The sequence below is a fragment of the Nothobranchius furzeri genome, chromosome 1 (genome assembly GCF_043380555.1).
Source record: "Nothobranchius furzeri strain GRZ-AD chromosome 1, NfurGRZ-RIMD1, whole genome shotgun sequence".
Lineage (NCBI taxonomy): Eukaryota > Metazoa > Chordata > Actinopteri > Cyprinodontiformes > Nothobranchiidae > Nothobranchius > Nothobranchius furzeri.
Window position 1 is genome coordinate 32,232,427 of NC_091741.1, and position 20,425 is coordinate 32,252,851.

General features: G+C 43.1%; 1 protein-coding gene across 1 annotated transcript in view; it reads right to left on the reverse strand.

Annotated features, from left to right (window-relative positions):
• Positions 1-6,156: 6,156 nt before the first annotated feature.
• svopl (SVOP-like) overlaps positions 6,157-20,425 on the reverse strand; it is a 70,955-nt gene continuing 56,686 nt past the window's right edge. The window contains exons 12-16 of the mRNA XM_070554104.1: positions 19,516-19,627; positions 6,985-7,066; positions 6,757-6,846; positions 6,567-6,680; positions 6,157-6,474 (exon numbers count right to left, since the gene is read on the reverse strand). Of these exons, the coding sequence (XP_070410205.1) occupies positions 6,463-6,474; positions 6,567-6,680; positions 6,757-6,846; positions 6,985-7,066; positions 19,516-19,627 (410 nt within the window). The 3' untranslated portion in view covers positions 6,157-6,462. The remainder of the gene's footprint in view (positions 6,475-6,566; positions 6,681-6,756; positions 6,847-6,984; positions 7,067-19,515; positions 19,628-20,425) is intronic.

The following is a 20,425-nucleotide window of genomic DNA, read 5'->3' on the forward strand; positions in this document are numbered from 1 at the left end:
GCTATTACAACAAACACACACACACTAGCAGACACGCGTGCGCACACACACTGAAAGTCCTAACTTTCTGTCCTCATGAGGTCGATTATCAGTCCTCATGGTGACTAAGGTCAGGAGGTGTGGTGGAGCAAAACAAGCCCCGCCCCCTGGTGTCAGACTGGGACCTGATCCTGATCCTCCAGTAATCCGAGTTAACGAGCTTAGGGAGAGCTGAGCAGCCGCCACAGATCATCTTCATCAGTAGCACCGAATGATGCAATCAGGTCACTATTAAACACACTTGTATACTTCTAACAGCTGTTCAGTGTGTGCGTGTGTGTGTGTGTGTGTGTGTGTGTTCATTGTGTGTGTGTGTGTGTGTGTGAAGAACACTGAGGACTGTGGGTGTATGTTTATGGGATGAATGAGGAGATGAAGCAGTTTAACAAGAACAACATGTTTGAAAATGACTTGGAGGACTTGTGATGCCACTGAATGAAGGTGGGATGGAGGTGTGGAATGAGTCATGAAGTCTTTTGGTTGCAGGTACCTGAATAATAACTAGTAGTCATAAGTGTGTCAAAAATACAAATACATCTACTAATAAAGTTTTTGTGTAAACAGTTAAAAGGCTGGTTGGAGTCATCGACATATATACTGGACAATGGGTTTCCATAGCCTCCAACAACAAGTTTTTGTGCTAAAATGGGAGGTGGCCACCACCGCCATTTTGACCATGTCACAGGTTCCGTCAAGCCCAGACAATTCCTTAAAAGGGAAGAGAGGAGGAGCTGAGGGTGGGGCTGTAAGGCTGGGATCGACTGACGACACCCGGTCGAACTAGCTACAAGCTAACCTGAAGCTAACCCAAAGCTAACGCGGAGGTGGGAGCCGAGCTAACAGATGTAGCTACCTAGCTACTATCGGAGTTAACTCTGTGGAACACCCATCGACCGCATGGAGTTCAGGTGGAGGTTTGCGGCGCTTTTTCATGAAAAGTACCTTTATGGGAATAAAAAATATTAAATCGGTAAGTTTTTAAGTTATTTCCGTAATGAAAATATATTTTGCTTTGAGCAAGTTTTCACTATTTTTCACGTACCGTTTTTTCAGGACTATTAAGTCGCTCCTGAGTCACACCAGCCATTAAATGAATAATGAAGAAGAAAAAAACATATAAGTCATATTTTGGGGGGAAATTTTATTTTTCTTACAAAATCTGAGACAAAGCGTTTCACATTGCAAGACAAGTACCGGTAACAATAACCGAATAATGCGCCGCAGCAGCGCACCTCGGTCTCCAGCAGAGGAAGGCGGTATTTGAAACCCTCCCAGCGGGACAGGGGAACTCATTCTTGGGTCGGAGTCGGCCCGCAGCAGCGCGGTGTAGCCTACATGTTTTGTTATATAAGTCGCTCCGGAGTGGCAGGACCGGCCAGAATATGAAAAAAGTGCGATTTACAGTCCGGAAAATACGGTAGTTACTAGTATTTGAGATAAATTAGCAGGCTAAATACATTTCATATATTTCCAAAACGTAATCCTTGTTTGTATCTTGTACAGCCAAGTAGCCTTTATTCTGGACTCAGTACAATTCACCAAAAGTAAAGAGACATTATACAGATGAAGTAAGCACAAGATAACTTACTGGAAGAAACAGAATTATTGTCATGAGAACCAGAACAAGACAGCCTGTTGGGTAAAAAGCTGATTTTCACCTTCACTTTTTAATAGTATTGTTTTTTCAAACAGAGTTCATTAGCCTTACTCACATTTAACGAGGTAAATACAGTACTGGATGCATGGAAGATGATTTTGTCTGGGAACCATCTGGTGTTATTAACCGGCTCCTTCTGTTACCACAACAAGCTCCCTAGTGAAGTCCAGACGGAGTGAACCTGGGAACGTTTGCTGTCTGTGAAGGGGTGGGTGTGGTCAGCTTTAATGTGCTATGCAATATGTCATCTGTGAATAAAACCCTTTGAGGAGCTCCAGCTCTTTGAGAGACTAAACAGACCTCCCGCAACTGGTGTGTGTCTTTTTTCTCTCCGGTTTTGCAAAATCTGATTATTGATTATTTGTGTTTATGGGTAAATGGTATTAATATCAATAATATCTCTAACCCCACTTGTGTGTTTTGGACTTTCTTTGAGGTACACCTGGAGTGAATAAATAAAAATACCCAAAAGAGCCTGATAACAGTCATGTGAAAATAACAGTTAAAAAGTATGTGTGTGTAATAGAAATAAAAATATATTAGAATTAGTGTAAGTCACTGTGTTCCAAACAAATCAGCCATAGCTGATTAGCAATCATGACATGAGGTCTGGGAGTTTTTAAGTTTCATTCTTTTATTACATTTTTTTCTTAGATCTGTTAAAAGGTCAGCATGGCAGCCTGTGTGTCTCCAACATCAGCTACACAACGCAGCAAGTGTACGTTCCAAATACCTGTCTTGACCACTTCATGTATGATTTTGTACTTTAAACATGGGTTTGGTTGTCTTGTGTTTGACTAAGATATGTAACTGACAAATAATCACATTGTTTAGGTTGTGTCATGACTGGTTGAGATATTGCTTCACTATGGAAAATGTTTTGCTCGGTTGTTTCTAGAATGATATATAAAGGGCAGTTAGAAGTAGAGTGACCCAAGTCGACGAGGTAGCACCGACAGGTGCAGGAAGAGAGAGCAGTTATTCTCAGGAAGATTTTTAGAAGCAGCATCCTCCTAAGGGGATTTTTAAATCTCAGATTTACTCTTTTTTGTATTTTTTTATTTTGAAATTAACTTTTGGGGAAAAGAATCCTCGTTCTCGATTCTTAAAGGTCTCTTTTAGCCTTTGAGTGGGAGCCCCGACCAGATCTGGTAGCAAAGGTAAGCCACCTTTTTGCTCGTACCTGTACCTCCGGACTTGTTTCAGGTTGTGACAGATAAGAAAAGATACCTTAGGTAATGGGAGCTAGTCTCTCCTCCTCCCTATTGTAGCGGGACATCCTAAGGATTATAAATCATGATGGTTCGTTGGTTCAAACAGGCTCTGTTCTGCACGTGTGAAAAAGTCTCTGTTTAGCGTGGGAAGGAACCATTTCAAAGGGTGGATTAATTAGATTAATCTATGTTAGCCTGATAAACTAACAGGAATCATTTTCTAATTACCATCGCCCACATTGCTGACAGAGGCGCAAATTAATCCTGATAGGACCCAAATAATAGTCAGCTGGATGGCCTCCAGTGAACTTCAGCCCTAGTATTTAAAACCACTGAATAACGGGAGATTTAAAAGGGAAGCATGTTGTCAAAGAAGAACAGGTACGGCAATCTCCATTCCACCTTAAAATAGAAAACGAGTTCTAATTAGGGAGTCCAAACCAGGGTCTGTACAATAAAACTCACCTGCGGCCTCAATCTCCCTGAAAAAGCAGCGTATTCTAAGGATCTAACGGAACCGATAAAAGTACACGCTCGCTTCAACACAAATAAATAAAAATATGCTGAATATTTGCAATCCAGAGATCATTAGTCTTAGGCTGGCAAGCCAGACTAAATACAGGTGCTGGCCAGTAAATTAGAATATCATCAAAAGGTTGAAAATATTTCAGTAATTCCATTCAAAACGTGAAACTTGTACATTATATTCATGCAATGCACACAGACCAATGTATTTCCAATGTTCATTACGTTTAATTTTGATATTTATAGGTGACAACCAATGAAAACATCAAATCTGGTATCTCAGAAAATTAGAATATTCTAAAGGCCAATGAAAAAATGTTTGTTTCTCTAATGTTGGCCAACTGAAAAGAATGAACATGAAAAGAATGTGCATGTATAGCACTCAATACTTAGTCGGGGCTCCTTTTGCCTCAATAACTGCAGTAATGCGGCGTGGCATGGACTCGATCAGTCTGTGGCACTGGTCAGGTGTTATGAGAGCCCAGGTTGCTCTGATAGTCGTCTTCAGCTCCTCTGCATTGCTGGGTCTAGCGTATTGCATCCTCCGCTTCACAATACCCCATAGATTTTCTATGGGGTTAAGGTCAGGCGAGTTTGCTGGCCAATCAAGGACAGGGATACCATGGTCCTTGAACCAGGTGCTGGTGGTTTTGGCACTGTGTGCAGGTGCCAAGTCCTGTTGAAAGGTGAAGTCTGCATCCCCATAAAGTTGGTCAGCAGCAGGAAGCATGAAGTGCTCTAAAACTTCCTGGTAGACGGCTGCATTGACCCTGGACCTCAGGAAACAGAGTGGGCCAACACCGGCAGATGACATGGCACCCCACACCATCACTGACGGTGGAAACTTTACACTGGACCTCATGCAACGTGGATTCTGTGCTTCTCCGCTCTTCCTCCAGACTCTGGGTCCTTGATTTCCAAAGGAAATGCAGAACTTGCTTTCATCAGAAAACAAAACTTTGGACCACTCAGCATCAGTCCAGTCCTTTTTGTCCTTGGCCCAGGCGAGACGCTTCTTGCGCTGTTTCATGTTCAAGAGTGGCTTGACACACGGAATGCGACACCTGGATCCCATGTCTTTCATGAGTCTCCTCGTGGTGGTTCTTGAAGCGCTGACTCCAGCTGCAGTCCACTCTTTGTGGATCTCCCCCACATTTTTGAATGGGTTTTTCGTCACAATTCTCTGCAGGGTGCGGTTATCCCTAGAGCTTGTACACTTTTTTCTACCACATTTTTTCCGTCCCTTCGCCTGTCTGTTAATGTGCTTGGACACAGAGCTCTGCGAACAGCCAGCTTCTTTAGCAATCACCTTTTGTGTCTTGCCCTCCTTGTGCAAGGTGTCAATGATTGTCTTTTGGACAGCTGTTAAGTCAGAAGTCTTCCCCATGATTGTGGTGCCTTCAAAACAAGACTGAGGGACCTTTGAAAGGCCTTTGCAGGTGTTTTGAGTAAATCAGCTGATTAGAGTGGCAGCAGGTGTCTTCTATATTCAGCCTTTTCAGAATATTCTAATTTTTTGAGATACCAAATTTGGAGTTTTCATTAGTTGTCACTTATGAATATCAAATTTAAATGTAATGAACATTGGAAATACATTGGTCTGTGTGCATTGCATGAATATAATGTACAAGTTTCACGTTTTGAATGGAATTACTGAAATATTTTCAACCTTTTGATGATATTCTAATTTACTGGCCAGCACCTGTAAATGTATTATTTAGTCTGGCAACGCTCCATTGACGGCTCTCGATTGTGGGGCGGGTTCTACCGTTGTCTTTCAAATGATCTCCACATGCTACTCGACAATGAATGTGACATACTCACCGCAACAGCTATCGGTAAATGAGACGGCCCACAGTTGAAGGAGAAAACACATAATTAAAGAAAAGCACTTAAATACATCTATGTGCTCGTGATTCTAACGAAGCCCAAGTTCTAATAGTCCAACATGGATGTAAAAGCCGTTTTAAACGAGCTGTCGCCATCTTGTTTCACTCTGTTGCATCATCCCTCCCACCAGGCATATAGAGGGCCCTGATTGGCCCACAAAGCAGATAAAGCTCTGTGATTTGGCAGATAGAGCACTAGTTGGCCCACCATTATGGACCAATCACAGCTCTTTATGTGTTTGAAACCCCTCTAGAGAGCTGTGATTGGCCAGCCAGAATGCTGTTGGGGGCTGCTGAGGTTTCAGTGGAGCGTTCCTAGACCAAACTTGCAAAGCAAGAATTTGGTCTAGTTCACTAGGCTACATTAATCTGACATTTGGTGAAAAATGTACTCAGACTCTGAAAGGTTGGTGTTTTAAAATGTCTGAATTCAGTCTGAAGTCTCAACTGGTTAGAAAACAAACGGCTGGAGTGTAAAAGGTAAGCCTAACGTGCTGCTGGAGCAGCCAGACGGCACGGATCATTTAAATGAAATCTGCCAACAGAACACAGCACAGCGCCCGCCTCACTTCCTGTTCAGCTGTCTCCACCCCAGAATGAGCAGCTCATGCATGGGGGGCTGCTGGATGGTCAGTGGGTAGTTTGATGGGCGGATCGGGGCCCAGGCATGAAGAGCGGGTTGGATGAGGTTTTCCTAGAGGCCATCAAGTGACTCAGTTTTTACCAAACATTTACTTTGATGGTGTGTGAAGACAACGTGGCAACATAAGCTCCAGGAAAACATTCAACACGGAACCTTTAGGTTGCACACTGGATTTATTTACACATGCAGATTCAGTAGTTTAAGTACAGACTGTTAAACAACGTTTAGGTTCTTGTGAACTTACAGATGTTGGTACAAAAACATCCTGATGTTTCCCTAGCTGGACTTATGGGAGTAACCAGATGAGCCCGTTTGACTGGGACCGTCCAACAGGAACAGTATGCACTTACAAGGTCAGGATCTGATTTTTTAACCTGGGCCCAAAACAATTATTTTATGGTCTTCAAAAACTTCAAGGTTCATAAATATATATTTTTTACCAAAAGTGCAAAAAAATTATGTAAAAAACCAGCAGCACGTCATTTAGAGGAATCTTCAAGAGTTTTGCTGAAAAATCCAAAACAGAAAGCAGACATCAGTTTGTGTTAGCCATGAAAGGTTTAAATAAAGTTCTTTCAAAAGGGAAGTGCCTGTCTCACCAGCAAAGCTCGTCCCCTGGTCTCTATTGGCAACAGGAAGTTCCCCAGAGCACACAGAACACAGGCCACGGCGAATGGAGTGAGAGCCAGAATCACGGACTGAGACATCAGCACCTGAAGTACACACAGACCCGTAAAGAGCAGCAGCAACAGGCGGAAACCCATTTCACCGAGCAGACTGTGAACACACCTGAGCGATGAAGGGAGCGATCATTCCTCCAATCCTACTGAACGATGTGCAGAACCCCATCCCCAGAGACCGGGCCACAGTTGGGTAAACCTGAGAGGAAGACCAAAGACCTGGAGCTCCATGAGAGTTGCACAGACCAGATCCAGGTCCAATCCCACACACCAGAGATCTCACCCATTAAAGTCCCTAAAACACCAGGACCGGGTATAGAACTAACACTGGACTTACCTCAGCAGTGTAAATGTAAACCACGTTAAAGTTCATGGAGACCAGAGACCGGAGCAGGAAAAGGAGCGCGGTGAAGCCAAACCTGAAGATCAGATTTTATTACATTACTAAAACCAGCATACTGCTTAACTAACCAACCAACCAACCAGCCAGCCAACCAACCAACCAACCAACCAACCAACCAAACAACCAACCAACCAACCAACCAACCAACCAACCAGCCAACCAACCAACCAGCCAACCAACATAGAGGAAGAAAGGAGTTTTCAAGTAGCGCCTCTCAAGAGAAGAATCACGAGGCACTTCACAAGAACAAAGAATAAACGGAAACCCCGCCCTGTGGGGCCTGATGTCACTTCCCCCTAGCACACCAACATGATGGCGTCTCTTCGGGAGCTGTCCTATAACGGCCGTGGGCTGCATTTGGGACAAAGGCCAGGGCAGAGCGCTCAACAGCTCTGGATCTAAACAGGACATGGGAAAATTAAACAACCTCAATTCAAACGTTTATGGTGTGGAGGAATCAAGTAGTGACCTCAGTACAGCCATCGTAGAGGAAGAATAGGGTTAGGGTTAGATGATGGGGGGGTGGGGGTGGGGTGGATGATGTCATGAAGCCAGTCAGACTGGATGTGGACTGGTGTGTGGGTATACAACCGTTTTGTTGTTCTTAAAGTTTGTACTCCACATGAAGCAGTTGGCAACGAGGAGACCATCTTCTATTCATGCATTCAAGGTCCCAGCAGGTATAATATTTATGTTGTTGGTGATTTTAATGCTGACCTCTCGGACAATAGACCTCGGTTTGTTAAACACTTAATCCAGTTCTGTAACCAGAATAAACGTGTGTTGTCAAGCTAACTGCTAATGCTAAGCGGCAGCTTCACATGTCTAATCCCGGTTTCACACTGCAAGCATCAGCGGAACGGAACAGCAGTGGAGCGGCTCACTTGCGAACTTCAAAGCGGTCCTTTTCACACCGGGAGTCTTGGCCGCAGCACGGCTTCCTCGCTACGCCTCGCTGAACCCGCGAGATTCGAAAATCCCTCGAGACTTCATCCACCTTCCTCACAACCCCCACGAGGAATCACATCGCTGCACTTCTCGAAAGAAACTGGTGGTCAACAAAGCTGTTCGGTCACACGTGCTGATGTAAGTTATATATAACATCCCAATGTTGCATTTTATTTAGAAAATAACCGGCGATTTTACACTGAAACCGTGTGGTTTCCTGTCTCGCACTATGTGAACTGCAGAAATTGACATGTCCCAGAAGCAGCTCGCGGAACAAATAGAACTCTATCATATCTTTAGCGGCGCGGCTTGCCACTTCTGGGACGCGCCTGGAAATTGCCGCATCGCGGTTGGTTTGAATCACTCCATAGACTATAACTGGACTCTATTTGAAGCGGTGCCGCTTCGCTGCCATTCCGTTCCGCTGATGCTTCAAGTGTGAAACTGGGGTGAGAGTATCTAGGCACAGCGCACGGTGGTTGGGCCATCGCATTAGTACAGCTGATGGGCGTTGTGTGTATGATCATAGTCCAGTGGCTTTTACCGTAAGCGTAGAACAACTGCCTACAACAATTATGGATAGCTGTGCTAATGATGAAGCAACAAGCTCGTAGTGATGAAGATCTTTTGGCTCAAATATTTAAGCAATAGTTCTCTGGCTAAAGAAGCCAACTGTGAAAACACGGTGCAACAGCATGAGCTTAGTTTCATGTATGATCATATAGTGATGGCTCTATTGGAAAGCGGTAGACCCTTTGATGTTAAACTTAAGCATAGCCAGAATCACAGGATCAAGCCAGGGTGGAAAGAACAAGGATCTCCTCATCAGGATGAGGCACGTTTAGCTTTCAAGGACGCCAGATTCCGATTAGAAATTGTTTTGGGGCCAGACAGAAATCATTTCCTCTCTGTCTTAGTTTGTTGGTCCTCAACCTCTCAGAATCCTAATAATGGACGTTAATCTATCCCAATCCGTGCTGATTCGTCCACTCTATCCCTGATGGCATCCATCTTCTGTGCCAATGAATGACTCTCGGCCAAAGACCCAAGCTTACGATTCATCTCCATTATGTGAGTCTTTGAATTCACAGCGCGGTGCAATCAATCTCTGAGCTCCGGGATTCGGCCAATATTCCTCGACAGCTCGTTAATTTTCCGGTAAGCCAGGTAGCCTCCAATGCCGATCAGCAGGAAACCTGACACCAACACCACGAATATCCACACATCTTCAGAGTGCTCCACAGACAGCTGGTCTGTCCCGGAGGGGCATCCGGGAGCCCCTTCTCCCGTTCTCATCGTTGAAAAGATTTTATCAACCGCGTTGAGTGACCAACTGACGAGATCCATTTTAGTGAATTTCAGTTTCCAGAAAAATGCAGAAGCAGCCGTTCACCCAGCACACACAGACAGACAAAGGCCTTGAGGATAAGATATGGAGGAGAGGAGAAGAAAAAGCGTCTGCACCCTCCAATAGCCGGAAGAAAAAGCCAGCTTCCCTGACTCAGTTCCACACCGGGGAACAAAAAAAGAGGTATACAGAGTTCTACAAATGTCAAAGTGAGACCAGAATGGTATCAACAGAGTGGTTAGGTATGAAGGAAAATTAAAATAGATACTTTAAAATCAAAACAACAACCAATGAAATTTCCTCCTAGACTCAGCAGAGAGCCAGGCCAAACAATCGTACATGTAAGAGTGATGAGTAAGAAACGGACAACGTAAAACAAAACGACATAAGCTATTATAAATAATATCAACAGAGTGGAGACAGGAAGCTGTAGAATTCTGATAAACTATGTCAGCAAAATCCAACAGTGGGAATAAAAGCTGAGTGACAATACGTTTTCGTACTGTAAAGTCAAAGCACCTAATAGACATTTACAAAGTTTTCAGACTAAAGTTAGTTTATTTATGACAGTCTGAATATGAGTCTTGAATGAGAGGTTTGGATCTAGCCAGACACCAAGTTATTTAATTGAATCGGTACAATTCACAGGAGACAGATCAAGAAAATGAAGATTAAAATTACCAGTAGAAGCGGAGGAGGTATGTCTTTAAACAGCAATGAGTAAGATTTTGAATTATTTAAAAGCAACTTATTGGAAGCTAGCCAGTTTTGAAAACTGTTAAAGTTGAGCTGAAGACACTTCTGAATTTCAGATATGCTGGGTTTTGTGCAGTATAAGACTGTGTCATCAGCGTATAAATGAATAGAGCACGAGGAGCAGCACTGAGGCATATCAATAAAAAATTGAGAATAAGAGAGGTCCCAAGGAAGAACCTTGTGGAACACCTCTTGTAACTCCTCGTTGTCTAGACTGGCATTCGTTAAAGACAGTAATTTGAGACCGGTTATGAAAAAAAGAATTAAACCAGAGTAAAGAGTTCCTAGAAAAGCCAAGAGAATACAGTTTATCAAGCAGCAAATAATGATCTACCAAATCGAATGCCTTAGTTAAATCCAACAACACAGCACCTGTAGCCTGGCTACTATCAACCACGGAGATGTCATTGGTAAGTTTCCCCAAGGCAGTAGTAGTAGAAAAATGCTTTCTGAACCCTGATTGATATGGAGACAATAAGCTATTGACTTCAATATAACCAGACAGCTGCTTAAATATTATCTTTTCAAATAATTTTACAACACTGATTATTGAAATTGGTCTGTAATTGTTTGGCTCACACGAATCTCCACCCTTAAATAACAGATCAATCTTAGTGCATTTCCACTCCTTTGGGACTGAACAGGTATTAAGTGAAAGATTAAAAAGAATAGAGAGAGGGAATGCCAGAGCTTCAGAAGCTAATTTAATGAACCTTCATTCAGTACCATCAGGACCTGTAACAGCAGAGGAAGAAATTGAACGAATAGTCTGCAGGACATCATTAGGAAGGATATTTAAAAAAGAGAATGAACTGGAGAGGTTTTGAGGTGGACTAAAGGAAGGAGGTCCCCAAGGAAGAAGAGGCCAGATGTGAAATATTGGCTAAATGCTGGCTGAAAGCTTCAGCAATTTCAGCAGTTATTAGTAAGAAAATTATCAATTCGTAAATTAGTTGTTGTAGTAACTAGGGATGAGCGAGTACACCACTATCCGTATCTGTATCTACTCGGAGTGGGCGTGGCCTAGCCCAGAAGTGGGTGTAGTTTAACCGGAAGTGGGTGTGGTTTACATCAATACGTTATTTTAAGTCTGATCAGAAGTTGCTATGTGTATTGTTTATTTGAAAACTATTTACAGAGCAGCCTCAGAGTTGAGATTAAATGTTTTTGATCACAATAGAAAAGGAAGTGTTACAGAACAAGTTTTTCAATAAAATCAGAACATTAATATTTAAGTGCATGGATTAAGAGAGAGAGAGAGGGGGGGGGGGGGAAGAAAATATCTTTTCTATAGCGCCTCTCAAGATAAAAATCACGAGGCGCTTCACAAAAACAAAACATGTAAAACAGAAAAAAGAATTTAGAAAATGATTAAAATATATTTAAAATGAGCAAAAAATAGACAATTGTTATTAAAAAGTGTAAAGAAAGAGAGAGACTAGGAAAGAGGGAGTGGATCCTGAGGGAGGAGAGGAAAAAAAAACCCAACCGAAGCAGAAACAGTGACTGACGCAGCACGAGCCGTTTTCAGCTCTGTCTCGTCAAATGCACCACGTACGTTACGAAAAAGTAACTTTAAATATCTTTAAAGTAACTTTAAAAAGAAGCAAACTGAAGAAAACATAGGGAGTTCTGAAGAAACGTGAACAGTGAAGCACGGGCGTCACACCCGTGGGGGATGTGAGGGATTCAACACACACACTTTTCTTATTGAGATCGTTCAACACCCACACTCTTCCAGCTGTTTTGCTCACCTCCACACCAGTCTGGTTTCTCTACGTCACACTCACTCTGTTGGCCTCATCTCCTTCTTCACCTCCGCTTCTGGCAGCCGATGTCGGGTTTCCAGGAGAGCAGGAGAGGGAGGGACGGAAGAGCTCGACTGAATTCATAATTTTACATCTTGACATTAGCTGTACAAAGTCTGAGTTTGATAAAGTGAAGAACAACAATTTGCAGAGGTTTATAACAGGCGCGGCGCCAGGTTTTCATTTTTGGGTGGGCCACGGTAATTCTGGACGGACCTTAATAAGCACTGACTTAGTGAAGCAGGCAGGTCGCGCTAGAAAATTTAGTTTAAAAAGACGTCATAAATGTGTTCCCCCGTCCTTTTATTTTCTAAAATATGAAGTAAAAACTCACAATTTAATTTTCATTCATTTGTCATTAATATGTAGTCTACACCCGTGCGTTAAGTGGACCATCTTCCAGTAAAAGCAAAGCATCCTGCCCACCTCTCCAAATGCGTAAAATGTGCATCAGCCGCTAGTTAGGCGTGCCGCGCGCACCGTCAGCTACGTCAGCCCAGACAAGAGCAGAGCATCTAGAGACAGAATAGAGTATAATTGTGTCTGGATGTGGATGGAGATTACATTTTACATCAGCCTGATCATCATTTAAATACGTAAACCATCACCTGTCTTCTAGTCCACGTTATCAGCATTATTTTAATTGGTGTGTGTGTGTGTGTGTGTGTGTGTGTGTGTGTGTGCGTGCGTGCGTGCGTGCGTGCGTGCGTGCGTGCGTGCGTGTGTGTGTGTGTGGATGGACCGGACTCGGACTGAGCCGTCAGCTCCCGGCTGCAGTTTTGTGTGTAGGGAGGGGCGGGCACTCTATGTGACTGGCCAATCACAGAGCGTGAAGACAGTCAGTTACCCAATGAGGATTTTCCTTCAGCACGATTACAGATATTTACGAGTTTTACTCGTTTCATGCTCGTATTCGTCAAAAATGCTTTATCCGGCTCATCCCTAGTAGTAACTGATTTCCCACGCAAATTATTAACTGTGCTCCAGAATTTCCTAGGATTGTTAAAATTGTTACTCAGACGGTTTCTATAAAAATCAGCTTTGGCGTTCCTAGTTTGGGTCGTGCAGTGATTTCTCCGTGTCTTGTCTTCGCACCAGTCTGTTTGATTATTAGTCAGTTTAGCAGTTTTCCATGTCCTATCATGTTGCTTATACAGGGTGATGGGTTTGCTATTGATCCATGGAAGGTGATTGCCCTCAACTTTAACACAGATCCAAGGAGCACGTTTATCCAGAACACCAAGAAACTCAGAGTAAAAATATTTCCAAGCGTTATCTATATCAGGAAATAACAAAAGCCTCTCCCAATTAATCACCTCTAAATCATAGAGAAAGAGCTCCTTATTAAAAACGTGTAAGTCACGCATCATAATCATTTTGGGAGGCATCTGAGGAATAGTAATGTTCCAGTTGCAGTAAATAACCGAGTGGTCACTAAAACAATCAGGGAGAACCCCCGAATCAACAATCCTGTTAGGGTAAGAACTTCGAATCCAACCAATACGGGAGGAACTACTAGCGACAACTCTGGTTGGAGCGGTAATCACTTGGGTGAGATTTGAGCCGTTTAAAAGGTTACGCTCAGTGAGAGTTTATTGATCAAGCCAGTTCAAGTTCAAGTCTCCCAACAAAATAAGTTCCTTAGTATCTCCAAATGATTGAATAGTAGCAATAATATTCCTCACAGCTTCATTTTCAGCCGAAGACGGTGGCCGATAGATGTTTCCAACTATCAGGGACTTGTTAGGGTTAAACGTGACCTCGATAAAGACATCCTCAAACTGAGAGGGTTTCACAGATGGGACTAAGATCTTAGACTTTAGACTCGAGTGAACAGAAGTAGCAACCCCACCACCCCTCCCATTCCTGTCAGCGCAAAATAAATGTAAATGATCCAGATTAACTGCATTATTAGGAACAGTATTGTTCAGCCAGGTTTCAGAGAATGTAATTATTTTAGGTTCAATATAAATAGTCCACAATTTTACTAAATCAGTCTTAGGAAGGAGAGTCCTGATATTTAGATGAATTATATTCAGACCCATAACAGAAGTGCAAAGTCAAAACAACAAAATATATAAGAATCATACAGGAAACAGTCCAAGAAGAAGCGCCAAAAATAGAAATGAAAAATAAAACAAACAAAAGAAAAAAGAAAGAAAGAAGAAAGTGAACCAACAAAGTCATCATAGCAGAAGGTAATAAACCAAGAGCATCATGGCCACCCCTGACTACTTTACACTAAATGCTACCAGAAAGGTAAAGTAGTCTTTTCGAGGGCAATTCAGAAAAATAAAAAGTTTAATTAGGCAGCATAATAAGAAGAAAGAAAAGCGACCTAGTGAAAAAATTCATAGGGAAAAGTATTCCCAATCCAAACATAAAAGGCACATAGGTGAAAACATCTGAGTAACTTCACTTAAAACCCCACCCAAAAATAAGATCATCATTAATCGACCAAAAAGAGAGAAAATAGTTCATATGTTGGTGGATAGAATGACTGGATAAAACGGACGACCAACCTCAGAGCCAGAAGACGTTAGTGATCCTCAGTTATTCATAACAGTAGGATCCAGGGAGTCCAGATGTTTCTCTGCCTCAGCTGGACCAGTAAAAAAAAGTTGTTCAGCTCCGTGGACCAGTCTGATATTGGCAGGATAAAGCAGGAAGACTTTCCAACCCAGGGCATGTACGCGATTTAAGATCGGAAAACAACGCCGTCGCCGTCGAGCCGTCACATCACTATAATCAGCATATATGAGCCTCCCAGCGACAGACACCTGAGAACTCATGGACAGGGATAGGATCTCTGTCGGCGGCTTGGAGGAGACTGGCCAGCATGGTGCGCGACGAAGCAGAGCCTCCGCCGGGACCCGCGAGCCCGGACCACGTCAGGAGGAGAAGCCACCAGTTCTGGGAACCACACCGGGAGAAGATCCTTCAGGTAGGATTGAGCATGATTAAGTTCGACCCCTTCTCTTAAGTTGAAGATTCGGATGTTATTTCTTCTGCTTTGATCCTCCTGAAAAACAATCTTATTTTGGAGTTTCGTTGGGTCAGCCTTGTAATCCACTTTAGCTTCTTCGATTTGCTTGACTCGATTCTGGAGTGAGGAAGTCAGCTGCTTCTGAGACTCGAGCTCAGATTGTTAAGAGTGACAGTCACACTGTCGAGCTGAGACTCCAGTCGATCCAAGCGTTCTTTGGAGAGCGTCTCGGCTTCCGAAAAATATTTTTTCAAAATAGCGTCCAGCGACGCCAAGCTGAAGTCGCTGATTAACACGTCAGCGGCTTCCTCTGTACCTGTCGGCATGTCCTTAGCCAGAGTTTCTTTTGGAGGCGTACTGAAGAAGAGAATTCCCGATGCCTTCAGTCACAATTGGACAACTTTCCGGCCTTTTAGTAAAAGAATCAGGAGAGGCCACCACACCCAACCGCTCAGTCCGCCATCTTGTATTAATTTAATGTTAATTCTATCAGCATGAGCACAACAACATCACTATATGATTATTATTATGGGGCAGCAGCAGCTCAGCAGGTTGAGCGGGCTGTCCAGTAATCAGAAGGTTGCAGGTTCGATCCCGGCTCCGGACAGAGAATTCTGCTGTTGTGTCCTTGGGCAAGACACTTAACCCACCTTGCCTGCTGGTGGTGGTCGGAGGGACCGGTGGCGCCTGTGCTCGGCAGCCTCACCTCCGTCAGTGCGCCCCAGGGCAGCTGTGGCTACACCGTAGCTCATCACCATCAGGGTATGAATGTGTGTGTGAATGGATGAATGATACTCTGTAGTGTAAAGCGCTTTGGAGTCCTTACTCTGAGAGGCGCTGTACAAGTGTGGGTCATTTATCATTAATGTTAACATTTCACTTCACACTAAGAGTTAACCTTTAAGTATCCGAGTGAGGGAGTGATTCTCTGAGGTCTTTGGCAGAGGTGGAAAGTAACGAATTACATTTACTCCCGTTACTGTAATTGAGTAGCCTTTTTGTATATTTATACTTTTTAAGTCGTTTTTAAAATCTGTACTTTTACTTTTACTTGAGTAAGTTTTTAAAAAGAATTGTAATTCGCTACATTTTAAATCATATCCGTTACTGAGTAAAAATACATTGTAGGCTCAATAATTAAAAATATTACGTGTAGGAGCGTCGGAACGGAAAGAGACACCTGCATGAGCGCCGTGTCTAACCCGTGGTGTGTGTGTGTGTGTGTGTGTCTGTGGGGGGTGTGGGTGTACACTTTAGCTCAAAGACATCAGTTCAGTCGATCAACTCGCTGTTTACCTCCTCTCTCCCTCCTCTCCTGTGGGTTGGAACCCGCACCTTCGTGCACCGGTGTGACGTCATCAGAATTCTGCTCGGTTCGGTAGCCGGACTCGGTTCCGTGTTTGAATTGTGTTTCCCTACCGCTCCGCACAGCAGCGTCAAAATAACGTTTAGCGCTCCTAACAAGTGGATTCTCAGCGCTCTGCTCATAAAACAGAAGAGCTGCAGGTCTCTGTGAGTTAAAACATCCTGATACTGTTCAGGTGTAAACATTGTGCTCCATCCCTGTGTCTGAACTCAGAAGATGCTCCTTGATGCCACACATATGTGATGATTTAGCTTGTTTCTTTATTTTACTCCAGAATAAGAGATTAAATTATTACTAAAGCAGTTCAGTGTAGTTAAATTAGTCATGGTGTGTGTGTGTGTGTGTGTGTGTGTGTGTGTGTGTGTGTGTGTGTGTGTGTGTGTGTGTGTGTGTTACACATATAGGACTGCAGGAGACAGCGTGGTTTCATCAAATCCATGCAGTCTTATATCTTGGCTGCAGTAATGGCTCAGGAAAATAACTTCTATTTCATACATAATGACGTCTCTGCAGTGTTTATGATAATGTTTTATCTTATTTTTGGTCTGGGAGGTGTAACTTATCATGATACAAGCCTTTTAAAACATGTTAAAGTGCTACAAGAGGAGATGAATGCATGAATTTAAAGTTCATGTTTGGAGACCAACCTTCACAGTGTGGAGGCTCACGCTGGTGAGGAGACACCGTTAGTTCTGGTAACACCTGGGCTCCCAAGGCCTGTTCTGACAGGATGGACGTTACGGGACCCTTAAGGATTCCAGTTGGACGATTGGAGGATTATTTAGGAGGATTGGGATGAACAAACTGGTTTCAGTGGTGAAGGGTTAAATGAGTGAGTGAACCCACCACCAAGGATGAACTCTGCTAGCTTTAAAAATCAGCTGCTCTAAATAAGCATGAAGGTCAGAGAGAAGCTCTAGGATGGACATGGATAAAGGAACTGTAATGTAGAGGTAAAGTAGGGCAGGGCCAACGTTAGCAGCTGTCATACGCTCCATCTGACATGTTTGACTTTCATTTAGCTTGTTATGTGACAGGTTAGAGCAGCCTCATGTTAGAGTTTTGTCATGAGAACATTGAGATACCTCACACACTGATGGGAGCTAAAATAATTATTTTTTCTCAAAATAAAGAATAATTGTAATCACAATTTAGACTTACCATCCTAGAAATACCTCGTCCAATCAATGTGCACGTCCTGTTCTCACTGATTGGATAGAAATCCCTCCGTCAAGCTGTGCATGTTTGAGTGTGTGTGTGTGTGTGTGCGCGCACACACGAGCGAATTGTGAACTGGGGTTGTGATTTAGCATTACTTAGATGTAGCCATCCTTACGCTGACAAAAATGTAACTAAGTAACTTTTACTTTGAGTACATTTTGTTTATGATACTTTTTACTTTTACTTGAGTAAAAATTTAGGCAAGTACTTTTACTTGTAATTGAGTAAAAAATTATCAAAGTATTGGTACTCATACTTAAGTAGGAAATTTTAGTACTCTTTCCACCTCTGGTCTTTGGTAACGCCCATTAAACTCGTCAAATTCTGATTTGTCTAAATTTGTCAACAACATTTAATAAATAAAGGACCACTTCCTGATCTAGCCAGTTCTTCAGCAACCTGCCGATTAGGCCGATCGGGTGAACAAGCTGCTGTGTTTTATTAGCAGGACCTACAGCAGGAACATTAACAAGATGGTCACACCAAACGGCAGCACCAACTCTAAAATGGGAGTTTAACAGACAGTGGTAGAAAAGACATGAGAACGGGGCTGCAGCTCTCCAATGTTTCCAGATTGAGACAGAGGTTCAGAAAGGTGAGTCTTTCCAACAAAATAAGAATAGCTCAATACTAAGGTGTGTGCTAATGAGGTTCTCAGTAAATAAAAGTAAATAAATAAATAAAATGTGTGGCTCGGTTCAGCAAAAAGAGGGGCCAAAATCAGGAAAAACAGGAGAACTAGAAGGAGAGGCAGACAGCAGTTCAGCAGTACTGGCGCCATCCTGGAATCTTGAATCAAATGAATGAATGAGTGGTGAAAATGTCTGGGTCATTATCAGAAGAACAGGGTGGATTAAAAGCAGCAGATAATCTGCTAGCTTTGCTCTCGTTAGGAAGATGAGAACTCGTTAAGCAGCAAGCAGGAGGTGGGGACGCAGAAACTGACAAGTTAAAGGTGCCGGTCTGAACATCTGAAATATAAACGTCTTCGGGACAAACACTGTCAGCATTTAGACTCAGGGTAAAAACAAGGTCTAGAGTGTGTCTCCTGGTGTGTGTGGGGCCAGAAACATGCTGGGTAAAGCTGAAGGAGTCCATAAGGCTGGAGAAATTCATGGCAAAGTGATCGGAGGGATCATCAACGTGGATGTTAAAGTCACCAACAATCACCAGTCTGGACAGCTTCACAGTGGAGGATAGAAAGTCACTAAACTCCTGAAGGAAAGAACTGTTTGGACCAGGTGGACGATAGACCACAGCACAGTAGAACAGGTCCTTATGCCCGACTTTAATCAGCTGCAGTTCAAAGGAAGCAAAGTGACCAGAGGTTGTAGAGCTACATGGAAGATGGTCTCTGAAAACAACAGCTAGGCCTCCACCACGACCAGAACCCCGGGGCTGGCTAAGAAAAGAATAACCACTCGGGCAGAGTTCAATCAGAGCAGAATAATCAGATGTTTGCTGCCAAACTTCAGTCAGAAACAGAAAATCCAGGTTTTTAGACAGAATTAGATCATTGAGCAGGAAGGACTTATTGTTAACAGAGCGGGTGTTTAATAGAGCCATGCTGAGTGAGGTGGAGGAATCAGAAACTACAGAAACAGCTGGAGTTAGTGGACGTAAATTAGCAGGGTTAGATCCTAAAAAACTTTTTTTGTGTGTGTAATCTGAACACTAGCATATATTATAGAATTGATGTACAACATGTAATAGGCCATAAGTAATTTTGCACCATTTTACCGTATACTGCTAAATTAAATCCATACGATTTACAGCTATTTTATAGAAGCTTGCATAATGTCCCTGACTTGTGTGTATAAGATGTGTTCACTAATATGCACTGTCCCTTTATTAAAAAAAACTACTTCACCCCACCAAGCAGACACTCCCATCAAAAGTCTGAAAGACCTGGCAAACCCAGACTCGTAATCCTGTTCCCTGTGCAATCTCCAGGACTTGATATTTCTGGATCCAATCAAACCTACAGTCCTGGTTAAACGAGGTCATTCTCCACCGTGTGTGCGGGTCTTACATTGTGGTGCATACGTTGACCATCATGAACAAAAGGGCCGTCATCAGCTGGAGAACAGTCAGACTCATCTTCCTTCCAAAGACGTTGAGCAGAGCGATGTTTAAGGGAACCACTGAGGAGAGGACAGGGTTTGGTCAGACAAGGGTACACACCAGAACCTCATGATGGTACACACCAGAACCTCATGATGGTACACACCAGAACCTCATGATGGTACACACCAGAACCTCATGATGGTACACACCAGAACCTCATGATGGTACACACCAGAACCTCATGATGGTACACACCAGAACCTCATGATGGTACACACCAGAACCTCATGATGCAGATGCACAGCTGTTAACAATAACACTCGCTGAAGCCAAGAAAAGCCAAAACCAGCAACACGCTTGCTGCTGCCTTTAGTGGTCAGGAGAAATACTGCAGCCAGACATGTTTACCCTGTGAGAGCATTAACGGCTTCAGACTACATTTACAACTCTAAGAGCTGATCAACCTATCAGAGTGTCAACTCTGACCTGCGTTGGACTAGAGCTAGACTGATTTACCAGGCTGACATTTACAGTTTACTTCATACATCGGCCAACATTTGTCTTAGATTAAGCCGATTTATAGTCAGGCACATGTTCAGGCGCTGTTACAGAACCTAATGCAGATCAGACGTTCACCAACACCTGCATGATAACAGGTTCCTACAGGTTTCATCAAGGTGACTTGAAGACTTTAAGACCTCTTCAATACCACGCAAATATAAAAACAATACCTATTTCACAGCAAAAGTCATCCTTGAACTTGTGTTCATTTCGTTTTCTTTCTTTTTTATTACATTTTGCCAAAAGACTCGGTGGAGCCGTTTGAGCTTTCACAGAAAGGGTTGCTATGGTAACTTAAATGTAACAGCGTCAGT